Genomic DNA, 17016 nt, shown 5'->3' with positions numbered 1-17016 from the left:
GATCAAATCCCAAGCTGGATAACCTAACATGTGATTCTATATCGGTCATTTTTAATATTTATCATTTAATAACATCTGGGTGTTTCTAAGATGCGAAATCAGTGACAAATACTGTACTTTTAATCAACATATGTAATAAAATGAGTGTAAAATGAATAGTATTAAGTAGTTATGAACAGTTATACATAACTTTTAAATGGTGGCATATGTGGTTCATTCGCTTTCTAGCCGCTACCAGCAGCCAACGCTGTAGGCAGTGCGTGAAATAAGTTAAAAGGTCAGGGATGATATGTGTATGATTGCCCGGTAGGTTGACCCTCCACTCCTTCCTCTTTTACCACTCCATCCTTCTCTCCCTCCACAGGCATAAAGCAAGTTGCTGTTGCCATAACGACACCCCAGCGCTCCATATGATGGCTCTCCTGACGCAGCTCAGACTTCTGCTGTGGAAGAACTTCACTCTGCGCAGGAGGCAGAAGGTACACACAGACTCACACACACACACATACTCATGTACAATCACAACTCTGATAGTGTGAGGTGTTGTTTTATGAAGGATGTAAGGTGACATTTTCTGCCCTGGGACAGCTGGGAGAGAGAGAAGTTTCAGAGTTAGAGTTACAGATGGAAATAATGGACAAATAAAATAAAAAGATGCTGTCAGACACTGCCTCTCGTGTATCTTTGTCTACGCAACAAACTACGATTAGAGACATCAAACTCCATATGAGAAACCAATGCCACTGGCAGCAACACAACCCATGAACACAAAGCAGGATAGATCCACCATTGGCAAAGTGTCCTTTTCAAAGAGAGAAATGGATGGAGATGACCAACAGACAAAATCAGAAAGCACAAGAAAGAAAGAAAGAAATGAAGAAAGAAAAAGAGAAATATAAAGAAAAAAAGAAAGCAATGGAAAAAAGAAAAACAATATATATATCCTGAGCTGGATAACCTCACACATATATAATATAACATATAATATAAAATAAATAATAATAATTAAATAAAAAATTAATAAAGAAAGAAACAAGAAAGAAAGAAAAAGAAGAAAGAAACAAAGAAAAAGAAAAGAGAGAAAGAAGAAAGAAAGAAAGAAAGAAAGAAAGAAGGAATGGAGGAAAAAAGAAAGAAAGAAGAGAGAAAGAAATAAAGAAAGAGAAAAAAGAGAGAAAGAAAGAAGGAATGGAAAAAAGAAAGAAAGAAAGAGAGAAAAAAGAAAGAGAAAGAAAGAAAGAAAGAGAAAGAAAGAAAGAAAGAAAGAAAGAAAAAAGAGAGAAAGAAAGAAAGAAAGAAAAAAGAAAGAAAAAGAGAGAAAGAAAGAGAGAAAGAAAGAAAGAAAGAAAGAAAGAAAGAAAGAGAAAAAAAGAGAGAAAGAAAGAAAGAAAGAAAGAGAAAAAAAGAGAGAAAGAAAGAAGGAATGGAAAAAAGAAAAAAGAGAGAAAGAAAGATAAAAAAAGAGAGAAAGAAAGAAGGAATGGAAAAAAGAAAGAAAGAAAGAAAGAGAAAAAAAGAGAGAAAGAAAGAAGGAATGGAAAAAAGAAAGAAAGAAAGAAAGAAAAAAGAGAGAAAGAAAGAAGGAATGGAAAAAAGAAAAAAAGAAAAAAGAGAGAAAAAAAAGAAAGAAAGAAAGAAAAAAAGAAAGAAAAGAGAGAGAGAAAGAAAGAAAGACAACTACTCCATGTAACCAACTGGAAGGGGGCAATGCAGGTCCTGCAGATGGTCTCCAGTCAAGGCTGTCACTTCTACAGCCATTGTGATAGATCCACCCCCATGCTTTGCAGTTGGCAAAGTGTTCTCATCGTAGAGAGAGAGAGAGAGAGAGAGAGAGAGAGAGAGAGAGAGAGAATGATGGAGAAAGAGAACAGATGTGAGAAGTCAATGAGGAATAGTATCACACACACACACACCTTCAGATGCCCCACTGCTCTTTATTATCAGTGGTGTTAAACAAACTGCTCCGGTGTTAAAGCTCAGTGAAGCGAGGTTTAGTCATTAACACTGAGAGATATTCAGGATCTTAGCGCTCTGCTAAACATCGGCTCGTCCTTCTCTGCACTACAAGCAACCGTGCTGTGCTGTTCTCAGCGCTATCAGAACGCACAGTTCCTGCTAAAACTACTTTCAGGAATAGCGCATCACAGTATAAAAATACAATGCCACTGGCAGCAACACAACCCCAAAGCATGATAGACCCACCCCCATGCTTTACAGTTGGCAATGTGTTCTTTACTTGCAATGCAGATCCTTTGTTTATCCTTCATATCTTTGCCAATTGTGACCAAATAGTTCTGTTATGACTTCATCAGTGCACAGTACACTGTCAAAAGTATGAGATCCTTGAGGAACTTTTGGAGGTTCTTCAATTTGAAATTGTGAAGGAACCTCTTAAGGTGCTTTGAGGAACCTTCAAGAAAAGGATTTTAGAAGAAAAGGGTTAACTGAGGTTTCCTCTTCCTTAAAAATTCTGCAAGCAATGCTGCACAGTGGAACAGTGCACGACCCCAAGTTCATAAGTAGTAGCATGTTTTGGTTTTGGTTTACCTGTCTTACCAGCAAATTGTACTTTACTGCTGCTAAACAACAGTCTCTGTGAAATACAGCTACCGAAGCACAGGGAACTCTGCTACTGTTGTTTCACTGCAAAGTCAGGACAACCACAGCTGTCAGCTGTCAATGTAACATTTCTGGCAGTGCAGCCCAAACAGCCTTTGGCCCTATTGGTCGGCCATGTCTGTTTTTTCTCCGTTGTCTTCTGAGAAAATTGCAGACTGAATTACCGACTGATAAGTTTAGTCCTATCCGGATTCACATCTCCAGTGTTTTTCCAAGCACATCTCCACCCACATTAAAAAAAAGAAGGTTTTTGGCCATTGGTCTGAGACAATAAATATATGCATGTATCAGAGCTCCTCTGGTAGATATGAACCCCTTAAAAAGCCTATGGACCGCCCTTAGGCCGAAAGTGATAACCCCACCAGTTCGTAGAGAGGTCCCTGTAGTTACTGAGCAATACACCTTAGTGTGTAATAAGTCGGAACCAGCATTTCTCTGCTGCGAATGTGAACGTTTGACAGCTAGAATAAAAAATCCCAAACCCACTTCAGAAGATGCGAAAGTATGATCACTGAGCTACAACAACAGATCGTTCCGAAAGTTTTTTATGATGTCACACGAACAACATTCCATTAATCCATCTACCCAGCCCACAGCAGTTTAGCGCCACCCATTCACATTGGGGTTATTAGAAGAGTTTCAGCCAATCAGACACACAGCTGACTTACATCAATCTTTAACCCTTTCGCAAGTCAGTTCTGACTGTCACCCAGAATCTGACCGTTACTCGGTACTCAGCGGTGTGGAGAATCAACAGGCAGTAACTGTGCAGACAAGACCAGATCATGAAGACTGTGGTATTTGTTTTTTATTATTTTTTCTTTTTTTGCCCATTTTTATGAGGTAGTGACACCTCATGGCTTCAATTCATGTACTCACTGGATCTGACTGACATAAAATGTTTAAAATGACCATTTTAAAGATATAATCTCACAGCATGAAGCTGATATTCCCCCCTAAAACACCACCGCAGTTACATTCTGGCACTTCTACACCATTTCAAGTGGAACAGAGATTTCCAGTTAGAAGCTGGAGAATAACTCCAGCCTCTTGAAGGCAGTCATTTTTGTTTACAGTGTCAGAAATCAGCACTGAATTTTACGCCAGAAATGCTCTTTTCTGTGCTGTTTTAGCAAATAACAAGGGAACACTTGAGTGTATCTTGTGTCCAAAGTTTAAACGGGTACATAAAGTTTAACCAGCATTTTAGATACTGGTCTTTGTCTCTTAAACGAGGCTGGCAAATCTGTGTTGACTAACTCAGGTGTTGCTGTGTTTCGGCAGTGTTGTGGAGACCTGATCAGTGCTGGGGGAAGCAGGTTAGATAAACTAGCGGAACTAAAGATGACTGTTGCATCACTTTCGAAGCTGAACGTTCTTTACCGAACATTTCAATCCCCCCGGTGGGACCGTACCAACCAGGGACCAGCCACGGCAAATCCCACTGGTGGGACCGTACTTGCGGAAGGATTAAAGGGAGAGTAACAAGTGCAACCTGCTGAAGGGATAAAAAAGTGGTTAGAAAAAGATTTCTGGCCTATTTTCTTTGAATTGCCTTTAATAACTGTGTAATTACACATTAATAAACAGGCAGTAACTATGTAACTACTGATGTATTCACTCTTACAGATGGATTACAGTAGTACAGCTTGCGTAGTTAGACATCTATCAATGTTTTTGAGTTTTAACTCATGTAAGTGTATCTCAATAGCTATAACAGCATATTCTGACTTATGTGGTTATACATGTGTAATAAAGTGAGGGTAATAAGTTGTAGTTATATGAGCTGCTGTGTAATTAAACAAGCTGTTACAGTGAATACATCATCACATTGTAGTAGTGCTGTTAGTGCAAGGCCTATTAATATAGGTGTAGGATACAGGCCCTTTAAAGCCCATCGGGTCCATTGGGTTGCCATTTGCTGCTTTTGTCTCGTGTGTGTGTGTGTGTGTGTGTGTGTGTGTGTGTGTGTGTGTGTGTGTGTGTGTGTCTGTGTGTGAGATGAGGACAGAAGGTCTGAATGTGAACTCTGCTTGTGCAAGGTGGGACTAAAAGCCTAGGACTCTATGGGGAGCAGGGTGTATTTGTGTTCTTAATGTGCTCTACCCTGTATGTGTGTGTGTGTTTGTGTGTGTGTGTGTGAGAGAGAGAGAGAGAAAGAGTGAGAGAGAGGCGCAGCAACACAGGCAGCAGCACACAGGCTCCATGTTCTCTGATGAAAGTCCAGCCTTGCTGTTTTTCCCTGTTGCTCTCAGAGCTGTGTTGTAAAGTGCAGTTGCCAGAGGCACCATTTGGCCACATGTATCTTTAATGATTTGGGTTCGAGGCCATATTAAAGCCTATTAGCACTTTAGCGTGTTTAGCGGAGCAGATTCCCTGAAGCTCAGTCATTACCTCTGTCTGTCTCGCTCTCTCTCACTCTCGCAGTCTCTCTCCTTTGCTTGCTCTCTGTAAGCCATCTTGTACTTGCTGCTCACCTGTCTCGGTCTCTCACTTGGCTAATGCACCCCTAATGATGTACAGTAGGCCGCAGCAGGTTGCGCCGTTAATGGTTACTGATGTTGGCAGCAGTCGTCAGGTGAGGTGATGTGTGTGTGTGTGTGTGTGTGTGTTTGTGTGTGTGTGTGAACACTGACAAAGTTATTGGCTGCTGATTTGCATCAGTGAATACTTATGCCTCCATATGGCAGCATGATATATGTGTGAACAGGAGAGGGAAAAAGACCACCTTAACTTTCAATGGAAGTCAATGTAAAAAGCTCAATGATTTTCAAGGTCGTTTCGGAGCATTTCTGTTGGTCCATTCATCATAAAATTTGGACACAATGCAAAGAACAACCTCCAGATTCATATTATGTCAAAAAGTTTACATTGGCAATCATGGATTTTTATATATATATATATATATATATATATATATATAAATATAAAAATCCATGATTGCCAATGTAAACTTTTATATATATATATATATATATCTCAGACAGTCAGTTCTTGAAGGTGATGAAGGTGTTAAAGCAGGACAAATGGTCAAGCATAAGAATCTGACCCACCGTGACAAGAACCAAACTGTGATGCCTGGGTCAGAACATCTCCAAAACATCAGGCAGGTCTTGTGGGGTTTTTCTGGTATGCAGTGATCAGTACCTACCAAACATGTTTAAGAAAAGACCATCGGTGAGCTGGTGCAGGGTCATGGGTCTAAGGTTAATTAGGCCTAAGAAATAGGCCTATAGATGTAATCCATGGAGGCCCCACCTCACAACTTACAGGATTTAAAGGATCTGCTGATTACGTTTTGGTACCAGATACAACAAGATGCTTTCAGAGGTCTGCACAAGGGGGACCTAATATTATGGCTGATGTATATATCGTCACTGTCTCATAAAACCTAGTAACTACAAAATAGCAACTTTTCAGGAGAAGGAAAGCTTCTTAACCGTCACAACTTTTAATGGCTGTAAATGTTAACGATTTTATTCCAGGTCATTGTGGAGCATTTCTATTGGTCCATTCATTATAAATAATTTAACACAATAGTACAATTACGTTTTAAAAAAATGAAATTTTTTGACAATATTATATGAACTTCTGCAGTATTACAACAGGCATGAACCCAATTTATCAGGTCACTCTACATATGATTTTAGGGTAGAGCAGAATCCTTTCAGAGGAGGAGGGAGATATTACAAAGGCAGACATGGAGAGATGGAGATATATGGATTGAAAGTCTAAAAATAACATGGATTGGCTGACTGTGTGATGAAGAATAATATATTGTTATCTATGGTTCTCAATCCTAGTCTTGTGGACTCCATACATTGCACTTTTGGTGATCTCTGTAATTTATTATGGATGGTAGAGCTAATGAAGGGCTTTACTAATTTGCTGATTTGAAGAATGAGGTGTGTTTAAGCAGAGTAAGCTTAAAGATGTGCAGAACACCCATTGTACAGTAGCTGGTTGGTAGCAGTTGGTTATAAAATTCAGTCAAATATGTTGGCATGGTAACACTTTTATTTGGAATGATCCAGAGTATCAGTAACAGTTCATTAACATATCAGTGCAGCAGAAGCAGTGAAGCTTCTGAATACACTGAGGTAAATATTTTAAATATGATCTGTTGATGCTTTACTGACATCCAGTAGATTTACTGTCGATTTGTTACATCAAGTAGACTTAATCTCTTAGTAGAGATTAAACAACACTTAACCCAGCCTGACCCAAAACCAAACCCTGACCCTGGGCCTGATAATAACCTTAACCCCAATCCAAAACCTAATCCTAACCCTTACCCTGGTCTTAATACTAACCTTAATCTCAATTGACAGTCTAATCCTAACCTTAACTTCACCCCAAAACCTAAATCTAACCCTGGCCCTAATCCTTACCTTACCCTTAACCTGAAACCTAATCCTAACCCTAGCATCTTGGCCCTAATCCTTATCTTAACCTCATCCCAAAACCTAATTCTAACCCTGGGCCTGATCCTAACCTTAACCTCATCCCAAAATCTAACCTAGTCGTACCCAAAACCTAACCCTAATACTGGCCTTAATCCTAACCTTACCCTCAACCTGAAACCTAATCCTAACCCTAGCCCTAATCCTAACCTTACCCTCAACCTGAACCTTGTCCTTACCCTAGCCCTAATCCTAACTTTAACCTCAACCCAAAACCTAACCCTTACCTTCATCCTGGCTCTAATCCTAACCTTACCTTCAACCTGAAAGCTAATCCTAACCCTGGGCTTGATCCTAACCTTAACCTTGCCCCAAAACCTAAACTAGTCTGACCCAAAACCTAACCCTAACCCTAGCCCTAATCCTAACCTTACCCTCAACCTGAACCTTACCCTCAACCTGAACCTTGTCCTAACCCTAGCCCTAATCCTAATCTTAACCTCATCCCAAAATCTAACCCTAATCATCCTCCTTGCCCTAATCTTAAAATCATCCCAAAACCTAATCCTAACCATCATCCTGTCCCTAAACACAAAACCTAACCTAGCTTCACCCAAAACGTTCACAACCCGAAGCATAAAAGCCCCGCCCCAATTTTCAACGGTTGGCAAGAGGTTCTTCTCATCAAATGGTGCGATGCCATCCTGAGCTCCGAAATAAAACCACATTTCTATACAAACTGCCCCTATAACACAGAAAGATTCACCAACTATGCATTTCCTCACAGATTTACTGACTCAAATACAATTTCAGGTGAACATTTACTTTTAAAAATCACACTGTAGTTGGTGACCATGACTTTTGGAAATGACCATTATCAGTAATCTCTGATCAGTTCTTTTTTTTTTTTTTGGAGGGAGGCTTTTTAGATAATCAGACCATGGCAAATGTTCAACGAATGGCTAATGAAGTTAGTTTAATGGCATTTTCAAACAGTTCAGATGGCAAAGATTATTTTATTAGAGCCTTATTCTTTGAGGAATTCATTTTCGGGCCCAGTTTATTCACGGCAGATACATTTCATTGAAATATGAGCTCATAATAAAAGCTTACTGATCGTGGCATTAAAAGTACAGGAGGTTTTCAATCTGAGAGCTGCTCTCCACAGACTGCAACAGTAACAGCAGGTGTTTCTGCTGAGAGCTGCGTGACCTGATCTACGATGGAGGGGGCACCTCACCAGAGAGCAAGAATCTCTGTGGGTGTGTGTGTGTGTGTGTCAGGGAGAGAGTGCTAACTCTTTCTTCCCCTCTCTCACTCTCTCTTTCGCTTGCTCGCTCACTTGCTCATATCATTTCATTTCAATCTGTTCAGTTCATTGGAGTTCAGCGAGCTTTACTACCATGGCATTTTAAAGAAAAAATATGACAGAGTAATTTGACCAAATTGACCCATTCATTATATATTACAAAGCCTCTGAGAGTAGACAAGTATAAAGTATGTGTTCTTATCATACTGTAACATTAATTAACATATACTATCTTTAAATGTAGGTCAATTATGGCACAGAAAGAAGTTTCTATTAAGGAATTATTAAGGGGCTCTGGAGCTTTGACAGTGTATAGAAACGGGAGCCAGGTCCTCCCGCTGTTTTAAAAGGGGGTCAGAGGAGGCCAATCGTGTCGCTTCCTGATCTGCTTCTTGTGCAGTGGAGAGCGAACTGCAGGGTGGCCTGAGTGCAGTGCAAATTACCATACTGTCTGTAGGAGCTGCTCAGTCGGACTTTTTGTGACCATCACAAATCAGTCAGCCTGACTGTAGACTTTCACAGCGTACTGAATTCAGGAGCTGGATTTAGAAACTGACCAATTTGGTTTAATGTAGGTTGCGATGTCGAGTGACCAAAATTCAATGTCAGGACGTCTAACACTGACAATTGTTGTGATGTTAAGCAACCCAAATCTTAAAATGAACAAATATTAAAGGGCCCATATCTTAGATGAGATAATACAGTCTTAATTAATTGTACATGTCCATTTTCTATGTCCAATTAAGCCAGCTGCTTTATTTACTGTGCCTGATTATACACTATATGTCCAAATAAATGCAGACACCCCACACATAGAATGCATTCAGCTACTTTAAGTTTCACCCAATGATGGATGGTGCTCCATCCAGTGCTTTTGGGATGAGTTGAGGTGGTAATCATTAAACCATAAACATCCTGACCTCACTAATGCTCTTGTGGCTGAATGCAGTTAAATCCTCACAGCAATGCTCCTCCAAAATCGAGTAGAAAGCCTTCTTCCCTGGACAGTAGAGACAGTTAGTCCAACAAAAAAAAATACCTGATGAATGAGCAGGTGTCCCAATACTTTTGCCAATATAATGTATGTACTCTAATGAGCTCTTCATCCTTATAACTTTAACACGGATGGGCGGAGCTATGTAACTGCTGTAGGCTGAATAGGTGGAGATATGTAAATGTGTTGTTTTAGTGCCTATGTTTCCATATATGGATGGAGATGAAAACATTACAGTGTAATAAAAAAGTAGAAGTGCATAATATGGGCCTTTAAAATATTGCAGCATTGCATTTTTATTTAGATTAATTATGGCACTAAAATGAAATCTCAGGTAAGCACATTTTAGTATTCTCTTCTCTGTCTGTGTGAGTCTTTCTCCCCCCTGTGTTCCCCTCTTGCTCGGCCGGGGGAGTTTTGTGCAGAGCGGGGCGGGCAGGTTGAGAGATGGTGGGATTAGGGAGGAGAAGAGAAGAGGGGAGAGATGAAAGAGGAGAGCTTTCTCCAATAGATGACAAAAACATCAGCGCGGAGAGGATGAAGAGGATGAAGAGTCTCAGAGCTTACAACTCCATTAGCTACTTGCTCGCCCGTTCTGGAGATAGAGCTCTACGTGAGCTCTTTTGGCAGCGGCGGCCGTCTCTACTCTCATTCCATTACATCTGCCAGTTTGTCAACAAGCCAAACATCATTCGTTTAAAGATCCAGACGCTTGAAGTGTCTGCTGGAGGAAGGAAGTCTGCAGCTCCAGCAGGACGAGTCATGCAGGGGTGACGATTCCACTGATTCGATGTTGAATCTGAATTATATTCATTATAATCAACTTGAATTAAACTTAACAGTGAATTTTTAATGAGATTCACTGAACCATTCTATCATCATCCTAAAGAATCAGACCTTTGTGGATGATGTGCTCCGATAACAGACAGTGACTGGACTTGGACTCAAATCTTTTTATGGTGTTGCTTCAGTTTTTGAATGATGGGCAATGCTTTAATGGGGGGCTACCAATATTTGGACATCTAGATTTAATAATCAGTTATAAGTTTTAATGCAGAAACCACTACGTAACTGTTACCATACGGTTTAGTTGAGCACATTTTGTGGCGTCCCACAGGGTTCAGTCTTAGGGACTGAAGCGTAGGCCTACGTCAGTATTATCAACATGGATATCTGAAGTAACCTGGATGAAAATATTTGAAAATACCCAGTTAGAAACCAACTTCAGCATTCTATACATAAAACAACTATTATCTGATGTCAATACAATTCTCAGTCAAAACTCAACAGATACATAAAATTAAGTGATTTAGCATCTTTAGCATCATTCAGCTGTTGAAGCTATTCCTGTTGACGTGTCTGTCCCGACTATGATTTAATAAGTGAATATACTAAAAAAAACTGTATTGATCTTATAGTAAAGTGACAATTTATTCAATTTATAACACTATTGTGAAGCATCATTCCTGAATAATGGTGGAAAACATTGTCATTTAAATAAAAAAACTAAATAATATTACTTATGTACAATCTACAGGCTTCAAAGATCAAGGTCAAGCGCACTCTAAACTAAAAGGGCTCTATAAAGTACTAAAAATGTAATGAGTGGCCTTGCCGATTGGTGCAGGCATCTAAGTGTCGGCCCTATCATAGGGAGCTTAAAGGCTCAATCCCTGGTGATGCCACTGTTATAGATGCCTGGGAGTCCCAGAGATCACAGCCGGCCTCGCTGTCTTTTGGGGGAGTGGGTTCTATGGCTCTCCATCTCCCCATCTCTCAGGTTTTGAGTTTTATTGATTCATCCGGTACTTTTTGGATGGCATGGTGATCATCCAACCATCTCCCCATTACTCATATTAATGTATGATGGGGGATGTTTTATTGATTAGGAATTGGGAATGACTAAAGGTTGGGGTGAAAACTGGGTTAACATGTCAACAAAACAAGAAGTAATAACAATCTAAGAATAGTGGAACAACTTTTGGTGATGAATAGAACAATCTGCATAAGGTTTGTTTAATGTTAAACTCAGGTCATCCTAAATGACTCACGATACCCTGTGTTCTTATTGTTAGACATATAAAGAAGCTGTTATTTTAAGCCCTTCACAGGGCACTATGTAGGGAGTAATGAGCTGTTTGAGACTGTACCCCAGTGTAGAGTACGGGACAACACTGTTATCTCAAAATCGCTTGGAGGCACTAGTGGTAATTAGCATTATTGTCTCAGCGGTAATTTAATAAGCACAAACTATTTGTAAGCCAAAGATTCCTCTTACATACTGCTATATTAGGACCTTTTCATTATTACACACTCACAATTAAAAAGTTCCATAGTTCACAGCCACTTGGTAATATTAGCATACTCCTAAAACACTGCATAATATTGATTCAAAGACCCTTAAACCGAAGTGACAGACCTCTGTTCATTAATAACACACTTATTATATTAAATGATTCTGATTATGCCACAGGGACAGGAGTTTTAGCCCACTTCATGTCCTGCCTAACAGGCCGAGATGAAACCTTAATAACTTGATAACAGTACGTCTGCTTAAGGAACTGGAATATGTTTACAAGCTAGTAATGTGACATTTATGTGCAAGTGGAAATATACCTAGTCTATGCATAGTCTCTTATTAATCAAATAATATTTTTAAAAATCTACAAATGATTCAGAAGCTGGCTAACTTAGCTAACTTGGTAGCAGTAGCTGGCTAACAGTATGCCTCTGGTAGCTAGTGCAGTAGTTAGCTAACATCATGCCTTTGGTAGCAGTAGCTGGCTAACATCATGCCTTTGGTAGCAGTAGCTGGCTAACATCATGTCTTTGGTAGCAGTAGCTGGCTAACATCATGTCTTTGGTAGCAGTAGCTGGCTAACATCATGTCTTTGGTAGCAGTAGTTGGCTAACATCATGTCTTTGGTAGCAGTAGCTGGCTAGCATCATGCCTTTGGTAGCAGTAGCTGGCTAACATCATGCCTCTGGTAGCAGTAGCTGGCTAACATGTCTTTGGTAGCAGTAGTTAGCTAACATCATGTCTTTGGTAGCGGTAGTTAGCTAACATCATGTCTTTGGTAGCGGTAGTTAGCTAACATCATGTCTTTGGTAGCGGTAGTTAGCTAACATCATGTCTTTGGTAGCGGTAGTTAGCTAACATCATGTCTTTGGTAGCAGTAGTTAGCTAACATCATGCCTTTGGTAGCAGTAGTTAGCTAACATCATGTCTTTGGTAGCGGTAGTTAGCTAACATCATGTCTTTGGTAGCAGTAGCTGGCTAACATCATGTCTTTGGTAGCAGTAGCTGGCTAACATCATGTCTTTGGTAGCAGTAGTTAGCTAACATCATGCCTTTGGTAGCAGTAGTTAGCTAACATCATGTCTTTGGTAGCGGTAGTTAGCTAACATCATGTCTTTGGTAGCAGTAGCTGGCTAACATCATGTCTTTGGTAGCAGTAGCTGGCTAACATCATGTCTTTGGTAGCGGTAGTTAGCTAACATCATGTCTTTGGTAGCAGTAGCTGGCTAACATCATGTCTTTGGTAGCAGTAGCTGGCTAACATCATGTCTTTGGTAGCAGTAGTTAGCTAACATCATGTCTTTGGTAGCGGTAGTTAGCTAACATCATGTCTTTGGTAGCGGTAGTTAGCTAACATCATGTCTTTGGTAGCGGTAGTTAGCTAACATCATGTCTTTGGTAGCAGTAGTTAGCTAACATCATGCCTTTGGTAGCAGTAGTTAGCTAACATCATGCCTTTGGTAGCAGTAGCTGGCTAACATCATGTCTTTGGTAGCAGTAGTTAGCTAACATCATGCCTTTGGTAGCAGTAGCTGGCTAGCATCATGTCTTTGGTAGCAGTAGCTGGCTAACAGTATGCCCTTGGTAGCAGTAGATAGCTAACATCATGCCTCTGGTAGCAGTAGTTAGCTAACATCATGCCTTTGGTAGCAGTAGCTGGCTAACATCATGTCTTTGGTAGCAGTAGCTGGCTAACATCATGTCTTTGGTAGCAGTAGCTGGCTAAAATTATGCCTCTGGTAGCAGTAGTTAGCTAACATCATGTCTTTGGTAGCAGTAGTTAGCTAGCATCATGCCTTTGGTAGCGGTAGTTAGCTAACATCATGCCTTTGGTAGCGGTAGTTAGCTAACATCATGCCTTTGGTAGCGGTAGTTAGCTAGCATCATGCCTTTGGTAGCGGTAGTTAGCTAGCATCATGTCTTTGGTAGCAGTAGATAGCTAACATCATGCCTTTGGTAGCGGTAGTTAGCTAACATCATGTCTTTGGTAGCAGTAGCTGGCTAACATCATGCCTTTGGTAGCAGTAGCTGGCTAACATCATGTCTTTGGTAGCAGTAGCTGGCTATCATCATGCCTTTGGTAGCAGTAGCTGGCTAACATCATGTCTTTGGTAGCGGTAGTTAGCTAACATCATGTCTTTGGTAGCAGTAGCTGGCTAGCATCATGCCTTTGGTAGCAGTAGCTGGCTAACATCATGTCTTTGGTAGCGGTAGTTAGCTAACATCATGTCTTTGGTAGCGGTAGTTAGCTAGCATCATGTCTTTGGTAGCAGTAGTTAGCTAGCATCATGTCTTTGGTAGCGGTAGTTAGCTAACATCATGTCTTTGGTAGCGGTAGTTAGCTAGCATCATGCCTTTGGTAGCGGTAGTTAGCTAACATCATGTCTTTGGTAGCGGTAGTTAGCTAACATCATGCCTTTGGTAGCGGTAGTTAGCTAACATCATGTCTTTGGTAGCGGTAGTTAGCTAACATCATGCCTTTGGTAGCAGTAGTTAGCTAACATCATGCCTTTGGTAGCAGTAGCTGGCTAGCATCATGTCTTTGGTAGCAGTAGTTAGCTAACATCATGTCTTTGGTAGCAGTAGTTAGCTAACATCATGTCTTTGGTAGCAGTAGCTGGCTAGCATCATGTCTTTGGTAGCAGTAGTTAGCTAACATCATGTCTTTGGTAGCAGTAGTTAGCTAACATCATGTCTTTGGTAGCAGTAGCTGGCTATCATCATGCCTTTGGTAGCAGTAGCTGGCTAACATCATGTCTTTGGTAGCAGTAGTTAGCTAACATCATGTCTTTGGTAGCAGTAGCTGGCTATCATCATGCCTTTGGTAGCAGTAGCTGGCTAACATCATGTCTTTGGTAGCGGTAGTTAGCTAACATCATGTCTTTGGTAGCAGTAGCTGGCTAGCATCATGCCTTTGGTAGCAGTAGTTAGCTAGCATCATGTCTTTGGTAGCGGTAGTTAGCTAACATCATGTCTTTGGTAGCGGTAGTTAGCTAGCATCATGTCTTTGGTAGCAGTAGTTAGCTAACATCATGTCTTTGGTAGCGGTAGTTAGCTAACATCATGCCTTTGGTAGCGGTAGTTAGCTAGCATCATGCCTTTGGTAGCGGTAGTTAGCTAACATCATGTCTTTGGTAGCAGTAGTTAGCTAACATCATGCCTTTGGTAGCAGTAGCTGGCTAGCATCATGTCTTTGGTAGCAGTAGTTAGCTAGCATCATGTCTTTGGTAGCAGTAGTTAGCTAACATCATGTCTTTGGTAGCAGTAGTTAGCTAACATCATGTCTTTGGTAGCAGTAGTTAGCTAACATCATGTCTTTGGTAGCAGTAGCTGGCTAACAGTATGCCTCTAGTTGCTAGTGCATGATGTCTCTGGTTGGGAATTACAGTGAAAACTCTCTTATTACTGAGAGAAATTATGTGCTTAGGTACCGGAAACATCTGCACAGTTCTGTTACTTGGATTTTTTTGGTTTTCATGTGGTTTTATTAAAGGGTTTCTAAAATTGCTCCAACAATTTCGGAACCAATTGGCCAGCCTCTGATTGTGCATTTGCACATGAACGGCCTCTCAGTATGTTGTAAATGCCTACAGGATGTTTCATTCCTTCATCCCAAGAAGCTGAACATGCTTTTTGGCCTTGAATCATACCCTTCCCCCTGGTTGACACTGTTGAGTTTAACACATCTTGTGGTGTCCCACAGGGTTCAGTTTTAGGGTTTATGAAGTTGATGCTATTAGTGACAATAATGTAGTTATAAGAACGAAAAAGTGAAGCGTGGGCCTACGTCAGTATTCTCAACATGGATTTGTGAAATAACATTTGGATGTTTAAGGAGCAGTAGTTGCTCGGATGGATACATTTGCATTAATATGCATAGCCATGGAAAACAGCAAGACATGGAACAATGAATAACTTTGAAACCATTGCCCTGCACAGAAGTAAATGTGCTGTTTTCTCGTGTCAATAAAAGTCTCAGTTAAAACTCAAATACATCAAAATAACCCACTTAAAACGAGTGATTTAGCGTCTACAGCAAACTGATGCTGCTCTCAAAGTACATAGATACCACTTAAATTCTCCAATTGAAAAAAGCACAAGCTTTTATCTGGCTGCAATAGCCATCCCCGTTGACGCAGCTGTCCTGACTGTAATGTAATAAACAAAAATAGTAAATATATAATTGTACTGATAGCATCTTTGCACATGAGCAGCTTCTCGGTATGTTGTAAATGCCTACAGGATGTTTCATTCCTTCATTCCGAGAAGCTGAAGCTGTTTTTGTCCTTGAATCATACCCTTCCCTCTGGTTGACACTGACCTTTTGCGTGCTTTGTGTTGGTCGTGGTTTTAGTTCTCCTACACTTTCTACACTTGAAATCCACTTAAGCAAAAATAAATAAACATATAAACCAAAATAGACCAGTTAAAAAAGCCTTTTTAAAAATGGAATTCTTACTGGGCCTTCATAAAAATATACCAGATGGAAAATTGTACCTACATTACATATATAAATTATATATAAATTATATAAATAATACATAATAAAATATGAAATAAATAAGTATATACTAATATAAATAATTATATATAACTAATTTATATATAATATAAATTATTTACTATTAAATAATTTATATTATTTACAATTGGCCCCCAGAGTAGTGAGTGAGTTGCATGTTTACTAGGACTGCGTATTGCCAATAATCTGTCTAATGATACGTATCATGAAACAGGGGTTATGATTCATCATATCGCAATACATTGGGATACTTCAAGCATGTTGACATATTTATTTTTAAATCACATTTTTAAAAAACTGTCATAGTGTAAAAACATATTTTATGCATAAGAAAAAGTAAGCATGTAAACTAGTAACTAAAAATCAATACTGTCAGTACTGTCAATACTAATATCGCAATACTTCAATATATCAATATTTCTATACACCCATATGTCCACACTGCTCATAGTAATGACCACATGGATCAACATGTGGAATTGGAGCTTTCCATGAGATACCATGCTTTTGAATCACTGTATAAAAGAAGCTCCATGCTGCCTTTAGTGTTGAATGCACTGCATTGGTTCAAATTAAGTTCAATTGATATGGTTTCCTCAGAGGAGCAATAAAAGGTGACTATGTGAGAAAACTAGGAGGTGAAGAGGCACCATTAAAGGGCTAAACACCCGGAAAGGCCTCTTGCATCCTGTTTATTTAGAGGTATCACCCTCAGCATAAATAATACACCCTTCTCTGGAAGGCATAGCGCTCCAAGCCGCCTGTGCTCTTGTTGAACCCCTGGGGGGTCTGTTGCAGCAAACACTGATCACTAGATCATTGCCAGATCATCTTACACTGCTGCTTGTTTACCAATTAAAGTCTCTGCTC

General features: G+C 40.0%; 1 protein-coding gene across 1 annotated transcript in view; it reads left to right on the top strand.

Moving 5' to 3' along the window:
• The first annotated feature begins 413 nt into the window (after positions 1-413).
• The window catches only part of LOC140547076 (phospholipid-transporting ATPase ABCA1-like), a 237774-nt gene continuing 221171 nt past the window's right edge, over positions 414-17016 (top strand). The window contains exon 1 of the mRNA XM_072670600.1: positions 414-479. Within this exon, the coding sequence (XP_072526701.1) occupies positions 414-479 (66 nt within the window). The remainder of the gene's footprint in view (positions 480-17016) is intronic.

This window comes from Salminus brasiliensis, chromosome 24, assembly GCF_030463535.1.
Source record: "Salminus brasiliensis chromosome 24, fSalBra1.hap2, whole genome shotgun sequence".
Classification (NCBI taxonomy): Eukaryota; Metazoa; Chordata; class Actinopteri; order Characiformes; family Bryconidae; genus Salminus; species Salminus brasiliensis.
This window is presented reverse-complemented; position numbering and strand designations above follow the sequence as displayed.